This window comes from Volvox carteri, assembly GCF_000143455.1.
Source record: "Volvox carteri f. nagariensis unplaced genomic scaffold VOLCAscaffold_19, whole genome shotgun sequence".
NCBI lineage: Eukaryota > Viridiplantae > Chlorophyta > Chlorophyceae > Chlamydomonadales > Volvocaceae > Volvox > Volvox carteri.
Genome location: NW_003307562.1, coordinates 1775505 through 1796792, shown reverse-complemented (window position 1 = coordinate 1796792; position 21288 = coordinate 1775505). Strand labels below are relative to the sequence as shown.

General features: G+C 53.6%; 2 protein-coding genes across 2 annotated transcripts; one reads left to right on the top strand and one right to left on the bottom strand.

The window, feature by feature from the left end:
* Positions 1–2036: 2036 nt before the first annotated feature.
* Positions 2037–16238, top strand: chc1 (vesicle coat protein clathrin, heavy chain; the record flags this gene model as incomplete). The annotated part of the gene is made up of 34 exons (XM_002950639.1): positions 2037–2078; positions 2145–2516; positions 2651–2784; positions 2928–3024; positions 3143–3251; positions 3572–3648; positions 4077–4240; positions 4585–4792; positions 5223–5365; positions 5543–5606; positions 5864–5953; positions 6299–6502; positions 6794–6910; positions 7078–7242; positions 7709–7930; positions 8794–8996; positions 9154–9419; positions 9628–9709; positions 9973–10086; positions 10267–10393; positions 10863–11024; positions 11167–11292; positions 11557–11714; positions 11934–12030; positions 12246–12506; positions 12887–12976; positions 13260–13387; positions 13557–13764; positions 14022–14198; positions 14435–14542; positions 14789–14976; positions 15120–15258; positions 15387–15470; positions 15626–16238. The coding sequence occupies 34 exons, from the start codon at positions 2037–2039 to the stop codon at positions 15848–15850; spliced, it is 5151 nt and encodes a 1716-aa protein (XP_002950685.1). The 3' UTR covers positions 15851–16238.
* Positions 16239–16802: 564 nt separating this feature from the next.
* Positions 16803–18977, bottom strand: rpl10A (component of cytosolic 80S ribosome and 60S large subunit). Its single transcript, XM_002950539.1, has 4 exons — positions 18904–18977; positions 18556–18819; positions 18351–18475; positions 16803–17860 (listed from the first exon to the last, which is right to left on the bottom strand). Exons 1-4 carry the CDS (start codon positions 18944–18946, stop codon positions 17648–17650), a joined length of 645 nt encoding a protein of 214 aa, XP_002950585.1. The 5' UTR covers positions 18947–18977; the 3' UTR covers positions 16803–17647.
* Positions 18978–21288: the final 2311 nt, after the last annotated feature.

The following is a 21288-nucleotide window of genomic DNA, read 5'->3' as shown; positions in this document are numbered from 1 at the left end:
CTGCCCTTGCAGTTAATAACGGCTCATCACATCCTCCGTCTGTAGTAGGTCCGAAGGTTTGGGCTGTTCGCCCATTAAAGTGGTACGTGAGGTGGGTTCAAACGGAAGTTTTACAGGTATGGGGTCACGCACCCCCAACCATGTAACACACACACACACAATAACGGTTGGGTGTGGGCTTTGCACCGCGGTCCGCCGCAAGCACATGGTGTGACTGAAGAGTGCTGAAACTGCAGGGAAGTGCAGGCGGCCGCCGGTCTGCACAATGCTCATGCACATGGATAGTGTTACAGGGCTGGCCGAAGCGGCTGCTGTATGCATACGAGCAAATGGCAGTCGCACAACATGCAATCCGCAGCGGTACATCTCTAGCCTACGCAACAGCTCGGTGCAAGCTGCACAGGCGCGTACACCTTAGGAACGACAGCGCATGCCGCCTCAGATGCGGCCACACTTCACTCGCCATTTCATACGCGATGGAGGTGCCAGTAAGAAGGCTGAATGTAGGATGGGCATGGAGGCGCTGTGACTAGGAGTTATGCGCCTCTATTCAGTCTTCATAATCTGGCTTTTTGCAGGGAGTGGGGCTGGAGGTTAGACCTGGGGCTAGCTGGCGCAATACGTAGCGGCTACTCGTCTCCCGGCGGTTTGTGCAGTTATCACTGTAGTGGTAGCTGTACCACTTTTCTCGATGCTTTGCAAACATGCTGGTCCGGATGAAAGTCTTGATATCTCTCGAATAAGACCCCAGTCGCCAAGTGCACATTGGACAGCTCGGAGGTTTTAGAGCATAAGCACTTTCCCGTCGTCGAGGAGTGCGGGCGCAGGCCTTCAATGCTCAATGTTGTGTTATCTTTTTGTGGTTTTATGGGCTCCAGTACTTCTGGCGCATACAGGCCTTTGCGGAATGGTGGTCACTGCGTGCCTCCAAATCAACGCAAACGGGTTGCAACCTGCAAGCCCAAGCCTATTCGCTATGAAATTGTTAAGCTGCAGGATTCGTAGCCATGGCTGTATACCAATGGTAAATGACGGCTTAGTGGACGCAGGTCGGTAGACATGGAAAACACACAGACACACAGATTGTCGACTCATCCTTTTGCACAACACAGGCCATAGCCGTGTGCTGCTAGTGCACGCCCTTGCAAGTTGGCACGTATCATGGCACACTGTATGATCAGGCCTCTGCAGCTGGTTCGCAGCCACTGCGGGTATGCTAGGAGTGTACACGTGCATGGCCTGGGTAGGGCTCAAGGCCTGATGTTTCAGGTCTTGCCCACCAGGGCAACACAGATGAATTCAATCCTTATGCGGGTTTTCGAACAACGGGGCCGCTTTCCGGGTGACGGGTTATAACTTCGTACCCCGGGTTCCACTCCGATGGGAGTTGCCGGGAGCCAGTATGAGCCTCTAGTATCCTCTTCTCCTCCTGAAGACATTTTCATGAATGATACCCATGCAATGTGTGACGTTGCCGCGGATAGGTGGATCCAGTCGTAAGGAAGCCGGACGTCGGATGATAACTGACGTTCGGAACACTTCCACGGTTTTATACGATCTGGCCGATAGTAAAACATATTTCACAACATCTGTTTAGGATCAACATGCAGAAAATCTGAGCTCCTCATTCGCTGACCGATTGACTACCGTTACCTATCAGCGATGGCAAACACAGATAAATAATTATTCCACCTTTATGAGAGTTTTATAAAAGAAATTCAACTTGGCACAGGTTTATTCCTCACACTCTTCTCCATGTGACCGTTGCCCGCAGACGTACTACTGTTACGGAAGGAGGAAAGGATGCCCCCAATGCCCCAACCACCACCCAGGAAAGACCTGCAAATCACGTAAAACCTTGAAGGTTTGCGTAGGTTGTCATTCTGATCTTAGGCTGCAGCACGGCAGCAAGCGCAACCTGTGTTCTTCCGACGCGTAGACCTGCAGATACTGCGGCATAGACCAAAGCGGTGAACCAGACATCTGGGAAATAGGAATTGGTGTTCCTGATAGGGGCCTCACAGTAGATCGCCAAGATGGCACAGGCTGCGCCCCTCTTGGTGCAGGAGAAGCTCTCAGTGAGTAAATGCGTCGGGATCACGTTTATGAATTATCATCTGATTGCCGCGCGGTCTGGCCCGCAGCTTCCAAGCATCGGGGTGGCACAAGACTTCATTTCGTTCAAGAATGTGACGATGGAGTCCGATAAGTACATCTGCATCCGTGAGACAGGAGCGCAGAATACCGTTGTTATTGTGGATATGTCCAACCCGTTGTCACCGGCAAGACGGCAAATCAGTGCGGACAGTGCGCTCATGTGTTTGGACAAGAAGGTCATAGCGCTAAAGGCAGTAACAGCGGGGCAGGCAGGTGACACACTTCAGGTCTTTAATCTAGACACTAAGACGAAGTTGAAGGCCTACCAAATGCCGGAGACTGTGGAGTTTTGGAAATGGATCAGCCCGACAATGCTCGGCCTGGTAACATCTGCCGCTGTTTACCACTGGGACGTTGAGGTGGGTGAAAGGGTGCTAGCTCCTCTATACTCTAGGCCCAGCTTTGATGCATGAGGGGCGGTCGGTGGTTGCGCACCCCACTCGACGCTGGGGCTGAACCTTGTAATAATGTGGTGACGCCATGTGCTGTGCAGGGGTCATCAGACGCTCCTGTAAAGGTGTTCGAGCGCATCCCGAACTTGGCGGGTGCACAGATTATCAGCTACCGGACTAGCCCAGACGGCAAGTGGGCTGTGCTCGTTGGCATAGCACCTGGCGCCCCCGAGAGGTAGGCGCGGAGGACTCGGCGCCTACGTGAACACGACAGGAGTGGAGGCTGTTTGTTGTATGAAAGCTTGACTTGCATCCTGTGTGGCAATGAAGCCCCTTGTGTGACCATTGACCCTGAACCATCTGTGGCATCATCTACAGGCCGCAGCTGGCGAAGGGGCTGATGCAGCTGTACTCCTTCGAGCAGGCAAAAAGCCAGCCGCTGGAGGCACACGCAGCTGCCTTTGCGAACGTCAAGGTATGGGATATGTAGTCAGGGCGGGTTCCAGATGGTTTACATGGCAAGGAGGCATCATGGGATCTCAGCCCTCACCATTTCTGACGCCGGCCCCCCTATATGGCACTGCCATGCGCAGTTTACCGGGCGCGATGCACCCAGCCTGGTCATTTCGTTTGCACAGAAAACGCTGAAGGACGGGCAGATCCTGTCTAAGCTACACGTGATTGAGCTGGGGGGAGGTGCGGGTAAGTGGCGACATCGTCTCATTGGTCTATGGGATATTAGCGTAGCAGCTCAGATGTGGTGGGGCCACGACGTGCTGTCTGATGAATAAGTGAACCTCCCGTGGGATTGGCATGGGTAAAGCTCTTTGAAATGGAAATGCACTGACCATACAGACGGGTGCATTTACCATGCGAGCTCAGTTCGGTGGACCAGGCGCATTTAGCTTTAAAGCATCGTCTCATTTAAACGGATGGTGACACTTGCTTGGGCATGGTGACGTCCAGTGAGTTGGGTGATACTTTTTACCAAATAGAAAGCTAATGGATGGATTGCAATGCAGCCGGGGGCCCCATCAAGCGCAGCGCGGAGCTATTCTTCCCCGCAGATTTTGCAGATGACTTCCCTGTGTCGCTTCAGGTACGCCATCCTTTCGGGCTTGAAAGGGTTTTGGTGAGGAACAACAAAAGTGAAATTTGACGTGTCCTAGTGCAGTGTAGTGTTCGACCATCATCAATTGACAATATTGCCTCGTGCTGTCCGAGCCATGGTACGGGGTTTGCCCTGATACCCCTTAGGGCCTCAATGGCCAAATACAGTGCTTGGGTTATGCGGTCAGCCCGGTAATCTGTTAAAATCCACTGTAATATCATTAAATCATCATCAATGTATTAGGCGCATGCTGCGTGTGATGAGAATGCACGTTACTTTGCCGAGCATGTACGGTGTACACTGAGGTCAGAAACTGTCAAGCGTGCAGAGCCAATAGCCAACTCGTGCATGATTATATCATGACGTTTGGCCTATGACATAATTTCAGACCGGCTTGTGGCAAAAATGATGCGCAGATCGGCGAGAAGTACGGTTTGGTCTATGTGGTCTCAAAGCTCGGCTTTGTGTTTGTGTACGATCTGGAGTCGGCGACAGCTGTGTACCGGAATCGTATCAGCACAGATCCCGTCTTCTTGGCTTGCACAAGCGACGTGACGGGTGGTATCTTCTGCGTCAACAGGTACACGGGAGAAATATTGCCTCGGGGTCCTAGTGTGGCATGGGGCCCAGCCGCCGCGTCTGCAGCAGGAATCAACAAGTAACTCCCGCCCTTGCTCATACACATCGTGCTGTCCCATGGGCCGCTCAACATGTGTGGCAACATTTTTGTCAGCCAATTGCAATCTGCCGTGGCCATTACTTGCATTAGAACGAGCCGTGGGCGGTTGGATTTCTATAGCGCAGAGCCCAAAGTTGCAGCTGTCAAAGGTGGTCTTTTAAGACACGTTATCGCGGCTAGTTAGCCCCGACGGCACCTTCGGATTTAGGTTATCACCCGTTTTTTTGTATCTGAAAAACTTGCAGGCGCGGCCAGGTCCTGCTGGTGACGGTTAACGAGGGCGCTATGGTGCCGTTCGTTAGCCAGCAGCTGAACAATCTGGACCTGGCCATGGCCATGGCAAAGCGCGGAAACTTGCCTGGGGCGGAGGCACTGGTGGGCCAGCAGTTTGAGCGGTACTTCGCTGCAGGGCAATACAAGGAAGCAGCAGAGTGTGCTGCGGAATCGCCCCAGGTGTGTGCATACGTGGAATCAGTATTTGCAAATGGTTGAGGCAGGATAGGGGTGAATACACGAAGTCGAAGGCGGTTATGAAGGCAAGGAACGTGTGTAGCAAACAAGGGGTTGTGTTGAAAGTGTTGATTTTCCCCGCTGACGCTGTAGGCGTAGAGTTCTTCTATCCATGGGCAGTGAGAACGCTGAACTGGCTGGCTTGGACGTTCGGCACCTGGCAGGGCACATCTGGCACCTCCAGTGATTGAATAGTTGTCGTGATATGCCCTCTTCCTTGGACCGTGGCTTCCAATACGCCTGGGCCTACCATTTTACCGGTCTACTCGGAAGGATGGTCAAGGTTTCAAGGCGTGCATTGCTGTTGGGGCCATATCCGAAGCCCAACCTCGGTCCAACCAATAAACGAAGGGTATACTTGCGTGCCGTGCAGGGCCAGCTCCGCACTAAGGAGGTGATGGACCGCCTGAAGTCTGCTGTGCCACCTCCAGGCCAAAAGCCCCCCATCCTGGTGTATCTAGGCGTGCTGCTGCAGCGTGGCAGGCTAAACGGACCGGAGAGCGGCGAGCTAGCGAGGTGGGATTAGGGGCTGCAGTCTTTTTCTGGGGCACCGTATGATTTTTCAGGAGAAAACAATTTAAGGGATGCTAGCTTTTGTGGCTCAACTCCCTGTAGAAGTGTGTGTACGCAATTGAGGGGATTCCTTGACACGAGATGTTCTGCCTGCCTGTTTTGCCTACCTGTGACGTTTAGGCTTGTGCTCAGTCAGAACAAGAAGGAACTGCTGGTCAACTGGTGGGGCGAGGGCAAGCTCGAGGTGAGGGGCTGTACATTCAAGGCTAGGGCCGCGCTTCCGAAGGGTTGGGGTTGCGACAAGCCTGGCACAGGGCTGCCGAAGTTCTTGTCCTAAGTGATGTTTTCGTCTGTTCGATTACGAGCGCTTTAGCGAACCTGCACGCCCATGAGCCGCTGTACGCAGACCTGAGACACGGCCGGAGTGGCGTAAGAACCGTTTGCCGCAACATAGGTGTGTCCAGCTGCAAACCGACATTGACGTAAGGGATGTTCCCACAGGCATGCGAGGAGTTGGGCGACGCTATCAGCGCAGCCGGCGATAAGGACTTCGCGCTGAAGGTTTACCAGCAGTGCGGCGCTGGACAGAAGGTACGCGGATATCGGGAGCACAGGGCTCCTTTTTATTAAGCGCAGGGCATGAGTGCCGGCTCTGCTCGGATAACTGTTGACTAGTTACTCCTATTCACAAAGTTATGGGGGACACCACTGGCCTACCTGAATTGTCGCGCCGGCTCCTTAAGGCTGGGCCTTCGTTTTTTTAATATTGTTGGTGTCGGGTTTTTCGAAATAATGTTGGCGGGATTTACCATTAAAGGCGGCCGTGCTCACAGCCGCACGCAAGCACCCTGCATTTCGCAGCTGGCACGGATCCCCGCAAGCTCGCCATGTGCTGCAAGTTGTTGTTCGCTTCCCGGGTGGGGCCGCGCTCTTCAGGTGATCGCGACGCTGGCTGAGAAGGGCGACATCCAGGCCCTGATTGCGTACACAAACGCGACGGGGCAGAAGCTGGACTACATGTTCCTGCTCCAGAGCCTCATGATGAACAACCCGAACGGGGCCGTTGCCCTAGCTAAGATGATCGCAAAGCAGATGCCGCCGCCTGTGGACGTCAACGTTATGGCGGACTTGTTCCTGCAGGTAGGACACAGTAGCTTAGGAAAGACATTGACAAACATGCGCAGTGGAAATGACACAATTTCGGCGAGTCCTCCAATTGGTCCTACAAGAATTAGCGCAGTGGAGAAGAGGGAAAGGGAAAGGGTGACAGCACGCCTGGGATCCGCACGACCATGCAACCCAGGTTACTTTTCTGTGTGGCGCCCTCGGTCCCCTGGGTCAGAAGCACTGCTGCGTTATTCCTGTAAATGGCCGAACTACTTCACCCAAGCGTTTGACTTTTGTTCCAACTCCTTGCGTTCCGGTTTGCAGCGCAACATGGTTCGCGAGGCCACAGCCTTCCTGTTGGAAGCTCTTTCAGGGGACCGCCCGGAGCAGGGCCCTCTGCAGACCAAGCTGCTGGAGGTTAACCTCATCACGAACCCACAGGTGATGCCATCTAGGTTGGGAGAGGGATCCTCAAGTCGTAGTACAATCCCATGCTTACCCTTGTTAACCGTATTTCCAGCAAGGCCGTCTGGTGTTATCAATCTTGATGTTATCGGCAGCAATGCAAACTCATTTTGCTCTTCGATATCTTGCCGTCCCTGTTGCAGGTGGCGGACGCCATTTTGGCAGGCGGGACGCTTAGCCACTACGACCGGCCCCGGATTGCTCAGCTGTGCGAGAAGGCAGGCCTGTACATGCGCGCGCTGCAGCATTATACAGACCTGTCGGATATTAAGCGCTGCATCATCAACACACATGCCATCGATCCACAGGTGAGCCAATGGTGAACATCAGGATTGCCTGGACGGGTAACAAGTTACAACTTACAAGTGCCGCACGAGTGGGGGGTGTCCGTCAAAGCCGTGAGGCCATGGAGAGTTTATTGAGAGTTGATTACACCGTACAACCGACGATGGTTTCGGTCCTGCCAACTAGTCCCCTCCTCATCCAGTCACCCGACATCTGTAGAGACATATCGGCCATCACCACCAACTCAGCATGGGAAACTCAGCCCATTAACCAGACCTCATCTCCACACCTTAATAGTGATTTGTAAACCTAACTCTCCAGATTATAGTCGGGGTCCTGACGCTGCGCCATGTGACCAGCATTTTGACAGTGTTTAGGTTTACGCCATCATCAAGCATGGCTCCATGGTCCGTTTGACCCGTCGCCATTGCATGCTGAGTCTTGCAGTGTGGTCAATTCGATCTGTTTCGGTATTTGCCCTGCTTTCAGGCACTGGTGGAATTCTTTGGTACCTTGAGTAGCGAGTGGGCGCTGGAGTGCCTCAAGGAGCTGTTAGTGAGCAACATGACGCAGAACCTGCAGCTGGTGGTCAACATCGCTAAGGAGTACACAGAGCAGCTCACCCCAAGCAAGATCATCGAGCTGTTTGAGGCGTACAACTCGTACCACGGCCTGTACTTCTATCTGGGGTCACGCATCGCATTTACCGAGGTGAGAATCGGTTAAAGCTACAGGATTGTCTTTTGCTAGCGCTAGCTGTCCTATCGTTGGTTGGTATCGTTAACAGCTTCGTAAACACCCCTTGTTGGACAGGATGGGCTTGGGCCTGTGGGGTGTTATGCACATGTTCTAGGTTTAGGCTGTATGTGGTGAACGAGTTATGGTAGGATGTGTTGCGAGTTTTGCAGTTCATGCCGCTGGCTTACCGTCTGTGCCCACTGAATCCATGGATCCAAATTCAATGGTATGAAATACCGGTCCGTCCATACATATTACAGCATGCGCACCATTATGACTGAGGCGCCACCCCTGGCATTGGCCTAGTACCTCTCGGAAATTTGGGAGGCCAGGCACGTCGCGCTGAGGCGCTTCGCCCTGAAGCGGACGAGGGAGAATGAAGATGACCTCCCGCGTACCCGCATCAATACCAATACAACGTCCATGGGCCCCCCGGCTTTTACGGACACACCCGCACTTGTGTGCGGAACTTGTAACTTGTAACTATTACTTGACGGACGGTAGCGATGTCGCTGCGCAACCGATGTAACCGCCCGCTTGCCTGACATTTTTCTGTAATTCCTATCAACATGATGCACGGTCACAATTTTGAGCTCGTTGAGTGTTCGCTATTGTGCACCATCCGTTGGAATGCGCAAAACTGCGTGGCGTCGTGGACGATTCTGGCAAAGGTGTATGTGATTCTTGAGTACGCTCAAAAGCTTTGCTGATGTTTGACCGGGCTACGGTTAGTGAGGCCTTCTTTGTTTACATGTGGCCGCTCCGCTGGCCTGGGAGAAAAGTATTATTCGGCCATGTTGCGTGCTGTCTATCCTTGCGCCTTACCCTATTGGCAGAACTCGGAAGAGCACTTCAAGTACATTGAGGCGGCTGCGCGGACGGGCAATCTGAAGGAGGTGGAGCGGGTAACCCGCGAGTCTTCCTTTTACCCGCCGGATAAGGTTAAGGCTTTCCTCATGGAGGCGAAGCTGCCGGATGCCCGGCCACTCATCAACGTGTGCGACCGTTTCGACCTGGTGGAGGACCTCACGCAGTACCTGTAAGAATGACAAATTATTTCACTGGGATAACGGAGGTTTGCGTGTTAAAGTCAAGCGATGGGATTTGAAGAGGCTTTGGGGATTCGAGCCTGAAGCTTGCTTTCCGTCCCCGAGTCCTAAGCGCCGTGGGATTATGACCTCCCTCCCGTTTGGCAGGTTTGCAAACAACATGCTCCGCTACATTGAGGGCTACGTCCAGAAAGTGAACCCCAGTAAGACGCCGGCTGTGGTGGGCGCGCTGCTAGACTGCGAGGCGCCCGACGAGTTCATCAACAACCTGATTTTGTCAGTGCGCTCGCTGCTGCCTGTGGATGGGCTGGTGGAAGCCGTAGAGCGCCGCAACCGCCTGAAGCTGCTGACACCTTTCTTGGAGCACCTCATTAGCGAGGGGAGCCAGGACCCACACGTGCACAATGCGCTTGGTAAGGCGGTGCACATGTTGTTCCTTTAGCACCTAGCTGTCCCGGCACTCATTGCTGCGCGCGAATGGTCGATGGTTAACCTTGCTGCAGCAGTTTGGCGGCACGTCGTAATATTGAGTTTGGTGTTTTATATATCTTGTTGCTTCTGCATACATTCTGCTGGCATAATGCCGCCCATGACGGATTCATTTGTCCTGTGATTGTGCAGGCAAGATTATCATCGATACGAACAACAACCCGGAGCACTTCCTCACCACCAACCCGTTCTACGACTCGCTGGTGGTGGGCAAGTGAGTCTATTGGCATTTGATATGCGCTCCCTGCTGCAGCAGGGGCCTTTCTTTTGGGAGGGCTACAAAACCCTAAGTCACGTCGCCCTAGTGAGGGAAGCTATCTGTCATGCTGATTACCAGGCGAAGCTTACACACGCTCTGACGCGTAGATTATCAGTAATTAAATATGGCCTAATGCACATATGAACACGGCCTTTTTGTACGGGCTAGACAGGGACATTAATATTCTGACCTCACACCTCGTGTTTCTTCTCGTGCAGGTACGCTGAGAAGCGCGACCCCAACCTTGCAGTTATTGCTTACAAGCGCGGCACCTGCGACGACGCGCTCATCGAGTGCACTTCAAAGAATGCGCTCTTTAAGCCACAGGCCAGGTGAGCACGCGACGCAACTTCACTCAGGCAGGCGCCATTTCCCTGCGTGCAAACGCACTATCAAATCCCCAGGACAGCAATCCCCGTGCCTTTCGCCTCGTGCGATTACTTACTTGCGGCCGCTGGGCGCGTCTAAGCGCTGCCTTGGAAATGTGCAACCTGACCGCGGTACTATTGTAGGTACATCGTGGAGCGGGCGGACCCGGCTTTGTGGGCCAAGGTGCTCGATGAGTCCAACCCGCACCGTGCTTCGCTGGTTGAACAGGTGGTGGGCACCGCTCTTCCAGAGAGCCGAAACCCGGAACAGGTCCGTTTGGGTAGAAGGGTTGGGGAGTCGGTTAGCTTGTGGCATGCAGGTTTCCTGACGTACAGCCGATACTGTATAACAGCGTAGGGATGACCGCATTGCAGTCGCACTTGGAACAGCCTCAGATCAGGCAGCTTTTGGGTGTGCGCAACTGGCGTTGTCTTGTCAGTGACATAGCGTTCAGAACATGTCATTCTGAATAATACGTGGAGCGCCTGGTGTCGAGCATGAATGTGCGACGGAGTGCCCCGTCATGCACGTGGGCTGAACAGTAGAAATGCAGTCAGGTACCCGAGGACGCCAATCTGCTTGAAGGACTACTCTAGTTCGCAGTTCTCCGGCGATGTTACGAGTCAACCTCCTGCCGACGCCGCAGCAGGCTCAGGAGAGCTTGTTTGTATGTGGCTCCAGCAACGCCTAGTGTTGGGTTGTGTAGTTAAAGAGTGTGAATGCGGTTGCCTGTCTGCAGGTCAGCGTCACCGTCAAGGCGTTCATGGCACAAGGCCTCCAGGCGGAGCTCATCGAGCTTCTTGAGAAAATTGTGCTACAGAACAGCGCCTTCTCTAACAATGCAAACCTGCAGAACCTGCTCATCCTCACCGCCATTAAATCCGAGAAGTCGCGTGTCAAGGTAAGCGCGCTTAGCCTGTAGCCACGGTCATATTTTAGCCACGTTGCAGATGAGGCCGGGACGACTAGTTGCCCATCTGTGACCCCTGTTTGGCGTTCATCCTTATGGACTCCTGTGAGATTGGCTTCGGCCGTTGCTTCAGGGCTACATCTACCGCTTGGACAACTTCGATGGCCCCGCCGTGGCGGAGAAAGCCATTGAGCACGGGCTGGCGGAGGAGGCGTTCGAGATTTACAAGAAGTTCAACAAGCGTGTGGAGGCCATCAAGGTGCGTGGCGCTAGCCAGCCAATATTACGGAACGCGTAAAACTGCTGGCTGCATGTCCATGCAGGTTGGCCTGTGCCCGTTTTCCTCGCCTCTGATACACGCATCCATGGCATGCGCCGCATTATCATACTAGCATAATTTAGTGGACCCATTGTAGCCGTCTGTTACGTCCACAGAAGTATGAAGAAGCAGTGAAGACCGTTGCTGTCGTAATTTGGGAAATGATGCATTCGAAAAATTTCTTTTGTTTCCCTTGTCTTGCAGGTCATCATCGATCAAATTAAGGATATTAGCCGCGCATCGGAGTGGGCCGCTAAGTGCGATGAGGCGCCTGTTTGGAGCGAGCTGGCGCATGCGCAGCTGGCGGCGGGTATGGTTTCCGAGGCGATTGCATCGTACCTCAAAGCCAACGACTCCACCAAGTAAGCTTGGGGACACTGGGAACAGGGGCGCTGACTGATGGAGCGTCCCTTGATGCTAACGCCTGGCAGACTGGTGTCCCAGGAAGGGGCTCTGCTCCTGTGCTGTCACAGAGTGCCGAGTCTGAGGCCGTTAACAACCGGAAAAGTATAATGCGTATGGCAGTGGGTCTTGGAGCTTGGCGCTGAAGGTTGCGTGCACTGCCTTCGGGTTGGCTGCAGGTACGTGGCTGTAACCGAGGCCGCCAAGTCGGCCGGCTGCTTTGACGACCTAGTCAAGTACCTGCTCATGGTCCGCAAGAAGGTCAAGGAGGCAAAGGTAGGGCAATACTGGAGGCCCTTCCTGTGTCATCTGTCGCTGCGTATGATTTTCCGGGCAGGAAGTAAAGAGCAGGTTCTTTTGTCTTTCAACGCCCCTTAAGGCAACCATCCAGTTAGGCCACGTCTGATACACGGGCATGTGGCTCTACCTGTTGTGTTCCCACTCAGCTTTTCCAGAGCCTCCGTGTTCGCCTCATTCTCTGATGCTGACAGGTGGACACAGAGCTCGTGTACGCGTACGCTAAGACCAACAACATGGCGGCGCTGGAGGAGTTCATTTCTTCTACACACCAGGCAAACTTGCAGGCTTGCGGTGACCGGTGCTACGACGAAGGCCTTTTCGAGGCGGCGCGTGTGCTGTTTGCCCACCTGCCTAACTACGGCCGTCTGGCTTCCACTCTCGTGCGGCTGCGGCAGTTCCAGCAGGCGGTGGAAGCGGCGCGGAAGGCGAATAGCCCGAAGACCTGGAAGGAGGTGTGTAAGGAGCCATTTGTTGTTAGTGGTAGCCTAGCCAAATGAGCTTGGCTTGGCAAGCTGCTCTGCAGCCGTGTTGGCTTCGGTATGTCAGCGTTGCGGGTGCCTGGCGGCATAAGACTTAGGTATGTATGTTGTTACAGGGTGGTTAACTTCGCCAGCGGCCCCCTTTCCCGGGGCAGTCCCTGCTCTCCCCTGCTAGAGGGGCACCCTAATCCGTCACCCCATTCGACTTCAGAATGTATTCGTTGGGTTCGGCAACTCACCACCAGCATCCAACCAAATCTAGCGGATCAACGGCGCATCAACTTGGTACCTGGTTAGCTCGCAAGTATGGATTGCACCGAAGGTATTCCGCTCTTCCTTCTCGCGTTGCGCAGGTCTGCTACGCTTGCGTGGACGAGAAGGAGTTCCGCTTGGCGCAGCTTTGCGGTCTGGCCATAATTGTCAATGCGGACGAGCTGGACGAGGTACGCTGGCGTGAGCCACGGTTGGCTGGGTACCGAAAGTGTCTTCGTGATGGGTAGCCGTTAGGTCCATCATAACCGCATAGTCATGATGGAGCCGAGGACAGGCCTGCGCAAAGCTGTGGCATAAATAGGCACGAGGCCACACAGAGACATTCCAGCTGCGCTCGGGACCCGCTGCTCATCGGGTCCTTGTGTTGCTGTTGCGGGAAGTAGATACCTGATCGTGACCCCTGCTTTAACAGTAGCGGTCGATTTGCTCCATGATGTTGCATTGTGGGAACAGGTATCCGAGTACTACCAGCGCAAGGGCCACTTCGATGATCTCATCGCCCTCATGGAGAGTGGCATTGGGCTTGAACGTGCACACATGGGCATCTTTACGGAGCTTGGCATTCTGTACGCGCGGTACAGGTAGGTGTCGCAAGAGGGGTCCCTGATAAGGAGGGGAAGAGGTCGAGGAAGGGCTGGATGGAAGTATTCTGGTATTTGGACTCTTCGTTGTACATGGGTGCGACCGCGATGCGCCATGCCAATTAGTTTTCTCGGCAAGTAACCACCCAGTCTGCACGCTCTTTTGTAGGCCTGAGAAGCTGATGGAGCATCTGAAGCTGTTCGGGAACCGGCTCAACATTCCAAGGCTCATCCGTGTCTGCGACGAGCAGCAGCATTGGAAGGAGCTCACGCTACTCTACATTTCATACGATGAATACGACAATGCGGCACTCTGCATGATTAACCACTCGCCAGCGGCTTGGGAGCACGTGCAATTCAAGGATGTCGCGGTCAAGGTGAGTTTGAGACAGTCCGCTGTGTGCCAGTGTTTTGATCTGAAGGATGGCCTGGTCCAAGTAACAGCCCTGCACCAGGGATCTACGGATGACACTTATTCGCAACTGATCAGGTGCCGCCCTGTGTGTATCGTTTAGCTGTTTGCGCACGTGCTCAGGTCGCGCTGTCTCAACAGCTGAAGGATTTGAGGACAAATTCTGGTCTTACAACTTCAACTCGCATGGGGCCCTGTTGCTGCCCCTTCCATTGCCAACAGGTGTCGTCCACGGAAACGCATTATCGTGGTCTGGCGTTTTACCTGGACGAGCACCCCGACCTGCTGTGCGACCTGCTGGGCGTGCTGCAGTCGCGCCTGGACCACGGTCGTGTGGTGGATATGATGCGCCGTGCCAATCAGCTGCCTCTCATCAAAGACTACCTGCTGGGCGTACAGGTGTGCTGCGGTTGGAATCACCGTCAGCATATAGCTTTCAACAAAAGTTGAAAACAATAAAGCCGCTCAGTAGGGAGAAGCCATTGCGCTATTCGAACTGATATGGTTACACTCCTTGTAAAAAGGGAGCCTGCACGGCTTGCTGCTGTCTCCTTACTTCTACTTGATTGCCCTACGCCACTGGCATGGTCAGCGCTAAGCTTCGTCCGTGCCTTTCTGGTGGTTGCTGTGAACAGAAAGCCAACCACGCTGAGGTTAACGAGGCCATCAACGGGCTGCTTATTGAAGAGGAGGACTTCGAGGGGCTCAAGCACTCCATTTCGACGTACGACAACTTCGACCAGGTAAGGTGGAGTTTTTCCAGTGTTTCCATGCACTGCACCGGTCTGGTCTAGTTTCCACTTACAACTTGGTGGAAATGCTCAAGTGCGCTACGTGCCAACTGGATCAAATCTACTAAGCAACACGTAGCGTCGATTGATCGGCCGGATTGCAGATTCGGCATATTGCTATTGGCCATGAATCCCGCATGGTATTGTTCCAGATATGAAACGTGGCCCTACCCTGGCCCCCCCCTGTAAACCCGTCAGTTGGGTCTTGCGACTCGCCTCGAAAAGCACGAGCTCATCGAGTTCAGGCGGTTGGCAGCTATGGTGTACAAGCAAAACGGCAAGTGGCGACGCGCTGTCGAGCTGGCCAAGGCGGATGGTCTTTTCCGGGATGCAATGGAGACCACGGCACAGAGTGGCGAAGGCGAGCTTGCTGACGAGCTGCTTCGGTGAGTTTCCTTACTCCAGCGATATCGGCATACGTACGGGGTTTCTTCTGCATGCGGCTGGCGCGTTCCCCGGGTCCGTATACAACTTTTGAAAGCGTGAATGGAGGTATCATCTGACCGGGTTTCCGTGGTGCGCTTGGCAGATACTTCATTGACAAAGGGGAGAAGGAGTGCTTCGCGGCGTGCCTGTACACGTGCTACGACCTGCTGCGGCCCGATGTCGTGCTGGAGCTATCGTGGATTAATGGACTCACTGACTACTCGATGCCGTACATGATTCAGGTGTGGTAATACTCTGCACCCAGCTCCCGCCTATCATGTGTTGGCTGTGCTCTGCAGCTATCTACTATCTCGCCATCTGCCCCACGCTCTTCGTTAAAGCCCTTCCTCTCTGCGGCGGCTGTTAACAGATGCTCAAGGAGTACGTTGGCAAGGTGGATCTCCTCATGAGCGAGCGCAAAGAGCAGCAGAAAGAAAAGGAGGAGGCGCAGCAGGTAAGGGGGCAGCTAGTATGTGGCCGAGCTGCAGCTGGGTCGTCCAGGTTGCAATCGCTGGATGGAGCTGTAGATGCAATCCAAAATATCTGAAGAGTTGGTATTGAGAGCTCTGTGCGCAAACCCTGTACGTACCCCGAACGTTGTATCCGCAGGCGCAACGCCACCAGGAGGCCCAGCGAAATGCGTATGCAACGCTCATGCCGCTGGCCTTGCCAGCCCCCAACATGGTCGGTCCGGGCGGGCCAGGCGGGGGCTACGGCGATCCTCACGGCGCGGCAGCGGGACCCACCGGGGGCTTCGGTGCACCGCATGCGCCGTTTGGGACGCCCCCGCATATGGGAGGTGGTTTTGGGGGCCCTGCATACGGGCAATACTAAGTAGTGCGCGCCAGATGTGCCGTATAACTGCAACTGTGTGTGTATGTCGCTATGTTTTTGACTGACAAGTATGCATCGTGGAGGGGCACTTTGATTCGACGGGGCTTGCTTGAAGTTTTGCACATTCACATTGATACATCCCTTTCCGGGCGCGTGTGAGAGAAACTCGTGTATAGAGCTGCTTGAACCTTTTCGCGTATTGTTCAGCACGGCTGTGTAGCTCCACCGGCGCCGTTGTAAAGAAAGATGCATTTTGGTATGCTCTAGGGATGTTTGGGGGGTGAGGTGCAGTTGTGTGGACGAGCCTTGATATGCTGTATGAAGCAAATTGCTTCATTTGCACCGAGCCCGGCCGCGTAAAAGCCGGACGTGTAAAAGCAAATTACTTCATTTGCACCGAGCCCGGCCGCGAAAGGAAAGCGGCTCAGTATTGTTCCCGTCTCTTACGGGTTAAAAAGTTGCAATTTCCGCAGGAGTGCGGGGTTGTCCGTCAAAGCCGGGAGGCCATGGACTATATATACTAAAAGTTAATGTATTCTACGTAAACGCAAAACCCAAAAAGTCCAGGTAGCCACAAATTAGTACTGCGCCCGTACACTGGAGTCCCTCATTTCTTCTTGTCCACGTTATACAATCCTCGGACGGATAGAAACGTACACCTTAATCGGCAAGGCCTCTCATGAGACAGCGGATGCGCCGCGGGCAGATAACCTAGGAAAGGTCAAACCGACAACGACAGTAAGTTTTCGATTTAGGTTGGCGACTTGTCCCCGGCGCTTTTCCCTTAATCCACCCAGGTCGTAAGGTACTGGTACATAACGTTTGTAATTCGCAGCCTTTCGGACTTTCTCATACGTGTGCACGATGACGTAATCGGCTACTGACTGTCTGTCTAAACTCTAATTGATTCACGAGCCCCACGCCCGCTAAACCTGCCCTTGGGCCTTCGGCTCGTATGGGTAGTCTTACAGGTATGGGGTCGCGCACCCCCAACCATGTAACACACACACACAAATATTCCAGCCTGAACATGAGCGAGGGCATGTTTGGGTACTAGTTGCACGACAGCTTGGGTAAGCCACATTAATGGAACTCTTCCCCACCACGTCTGTGAAAGGAGTGTCCCTTCATCCGACAGTAGCATAGACAAACATGTGCGTACGGCCGTGCATGAACTTCCGTACTTGCGTACGGATTTTATGTAGACGTTACTCCTCATTGCCCACTTTAGCGCGACTCGCTTTCAATTGGGCTGTCGTTATCTGGGCTGTCTTTAACAGTCGAGGCCCAACAACAACCACGCATGTGCAATCACGTACTGCAACCCTGCTGGCTACATAGCTCATTCATAGTGGCTATCGAGCATCATTGCACGGTGTGGTTTCATAACTTCCGCAATGAAAGCCCTCTTAACAGGGGCCCGTTGTCGAGTTTTCCTTCACCCCTTGGTTTTAAATGCGCTTGGTGAAGTTGAGGCCGCTGCACACTATTCAAAAGCATCCTTAGGCAACACGAGTTCATTTTTTACCACGCAGGGAATTACAAACCATGACGCTGATGCGGAGGTACATAATCCAGACGCGGCAAAGCACGCTACGAACGTACAAGCCGAAAATGAGCTCCCAATGTAACCGCCGTGGAAGCCACGGTACTTGGTAATGTTCGTGCGAAGAGTCATCAACAAAGTGGTGGAAGGAAACGAAAGCGCCGAGCACGTCGTTAGACCGGGCGTGTGGCCAGCACATCCGGCAGCACCCAACTCAGTACCCAACAGCTCCACGCAGCATCAGCTGCATTTTAGTAAATGCGGATCGGCTTGCCCATCGTAGACTTGATGTACAAGCAGCGCACGTTCTGCCAGTTCTTCTTCAGCAGCGAGACCAGGAAGTTCACAGCGTACATGATGTTGGTGCGGATCTCGCCCTCGGTCATGCCCACGTTGGCGACAGCGACACCCATGCACAGCACCTTCTTCAGCTGGAACTTGATGCTGCACTTGGTCTCGTTCACCTGCGGGGGGGGAATGTGCCCTCAATGCCAACTAATACCTCACAGGGAAATTCCAATGCTACCCCATTTTGCCCACGCCAGCATAATCTTTGTGGCAAGCCGCAGTGTCCGAGAGCCATGAAGGGCGCATCGTACAAGGGTGCACATTAGTTAAGACATGTTCCCAATCCCGCACGCATAATGTTCCAACCCTCATACTGCTATCTGCTTCCCATACACAAAAACCCGGCCCAGGAGGATCAGTCCACCGCTGCCGGGGTTCCGGCCCATTATTCGCATGCCCCGGATGGGTCCAACCTAAAACGCCGTCTATCAAGGGTCACCGGGGAGATATGCGGCTTGTAAAGCCCAGATGAAAAAAGTTGATACGCTTTGAAAACCCCTCCAGGATACCCCTCCAGGATACCCCAAACACTTTATGCAGACTCTTCACATTAATCTCATTCATAAACTAGATTACCAGACGCGTCCCACCGTCGAATCCCCTCACCATCTCCTCCAGGTTCTTATTGATAGGAGCCGGGAACTTGCCGGCCTTGTTAAGACCGGGGCCCAGAAGACGCGGAATCATCTTGATGACAGAGTCAGAAGCCAGGAAAGCGTGGTAGCCCTGGGCTGCAAGGCCAAAGTTAACCTTCGTTAAGCCGCCGGCCGACGTTTGCCAAAGTTTTACCGAAAACATCTGCTCAACCTACCCAGCTTCTTCACCAACTTCTTGTTCTTGTTCAGCTTCTTCAGGTCCTCCACACCCTTGGCATCCACACCAATAGCGCCGGCCTGCTCGCAATGCTTCACATCACCGAGCACGCAAACCTTCATGCGCGGGCGAGGCACGAATGGCAGCTTGACAGAGCCGCTGAAACGCTTGTCCTTCTGCGGGTCATAGTTCTTCAGACCGATCTGCAACTCAATCGTCTCCAGGAACTTGCGGGGCTTGGCCTTAGACCCCTCCACCACATCTGCGCATCCATGGTAACATTATGATTACTTTTACTAAAGATACCTAAGGACAATATCCAAGCATCCAACTAAGCGAAACCTACTGGAGACGCTCTCGCGGAGAACGTCGCTCGAAAGCTTGCTCATCGTTACTGCTTCACCACAGCAAAATGTTGGGAAAGAAAGAATGAAGCAAGTCACCCCGCGTTTGACTACGCCGCCAGGCGTACGATTGCGCTGTACGTCAACCTAAGCGCAATACAGCATACCGGTCCTTCCAGCAACAATCCTAACTTATACTGGATTGGCGTTTAGCTTTACAATTTTGCAAGCTGGCGCCTTGTTGTTGTCCCTCGCTGCCAGTATGAGTCCGTTGGTGTTGCGCACGTTTCCAGTCACAAGCAACGTCGGTAGATGCCCGCTATGGGCTTAGTGCTCGCCGGACCGACCATACTCTCTCCCCTTTCCGGTTTAGTATGACACGTTCCTATTACACCTGCCAAATAGCAGGCTTCCCTGCCTAACAGTGTACAGCCGGTTCCCCGGCCGGTTCGGCCTGAATGCTGGGAGTGCTATACCTTAACTGCAATTTCATCACATCGAACTGTGTACGAACTGCATTATGCTTCGGGCCACTTTGGCACATCCGGGCGCGTTGCAGTGGGTTACCTATTTGCGGAGTCAGCGGTAATCAGTACGCTGGCGAAGCTACGGTAAACCTGCCCAGCAGTTGCTCATCCACTGAATTTCAAGGGTTTGCCCTGTCAGCGAATCCTATCCGACCATGGATGGGGGTTCTCCGTTCTCGTTCCGTTTGTAAACAAATAGCGCCAAACAGCATCGCAGCCCGATTAGTACTTGGCCTACAGGACAGGGCGAGGCGGAATCGGGGTTGCCCTGTCTTATCCGGCACCTCGAACGCAACCGTACAGCAAGCCATGGAGGCTATAGGACATAAACTGCATCGGTACTACCTTGGGCTGCTTGGGGCTGTAGGCCAAGTCCTAATCGGGCTGCGATGCAGTTTGGCGCTATTACACTACTGAGAGCAACAATAAGCTTCAATAGTGTAGGCAGAATGCCGGAGCTGTCAGCTGAAGTACCAAAGTCGAAACTTTGCCAAGCCGTACGGCTGCCGTACATAACTTAGCTTAGAGGCTATATTCGCTTCGCTCCTGCCGCATGTAAGCTACGATGCGGACTTGCAGTTTCACCAAGTATTGGGAAATAGGCAATTGGGCCTGTGTGGGCATAGCCAATCCCGACCGTCACAGGTATCACAGAACAACCTCTCAGCGGAAACATCATCTCCTTTGTCCCACGGATCGCATCTTATCTGCCGTACATTCGCCTCAACTTCCAGTGTTCTGGCCGAATGTCAACACCCCCCCTTGGACGGAACATATCCGGATGAATCTAACTCAACGAACTCCCAGTCCTGCCCGGAACTGCGCAAGCTTGCCTTCCGGTAACGGGTTTGTAAAGATATCCATGCTAGTCGTGGGGCAGTACTCGAACTTCACCTGCCCCATTGACACCCGTTCACGCACAAAGTGGTGAATCACATCTATGTGCTTCGCACGCTTCGAAACAATTGGATTTTTAATTAGACTCCCTGATTATCACCGCAGATACGCATCACACCCAAGCTCAGGCAGAAGTTTCCGCAACCACAGCGCTTCACGGGTAGCGAGAGACGCTGCCATATACTCCGCCTCCACAGTCGACGCTGCCACAGTCGGTTGTAAACGGCTCTTCCAGCTGATAGCTCCACCGCCCAAGATGAAAGCGTACCCAGTCGTCGAACGACGGTTATCTCGATCGACCGCCCAGTCCGCGTCGGCGTAACCCTCGATGTTCTTGCTATCTCGGGCAAAACATATTTCAAAAGTCGCGGGCCCTTTCAAATACCGCAGAACATCCTTGGCAGCCTCCCAGCGAGCCTTTATCGGCTCGTATAGCGCGCTAGCTTGAACACCGCATGTGCTATATCAGGACAAGTGCTCACTGCCAGGTACATCAAACCTCTCCAACTAACACCCGGTAACACGTCGCATCTAACAACACTATATCACTCTCACTAGCACGGTCCAAGACCAGACTTGGCGCCATAGGAACCGACTTAAGCACGGCATCCGCCATTCCAAACTTGGCCAACAATTCGGCTATGTATCGCTGCTGCGAGATTTTAACCTCGCCCAGGTCCTTATCCCGATTAATCTCCATGCCCAGAAAGAACGATACCTGCCGCAGGTCACGGAGCTCAAACTCAGCCTTCAACGCTTGCTTAGTACGGGTCATTCCCTCCGAGTCGCTGTTGTTGCTCGCGACTAGCCGATCGTCCACGTGAGCGAACAGCCATACCACAAATGACTCTCCTTCCAGCGTAAAGAAGCTGGGAATCCGCGCCATAAACCTCAAAGCCATTAGCCTTTAGCGTTTCCCAGAACCTCTGGTGCCATGCCCTGCCTGACTGGCGTAAACCGTAC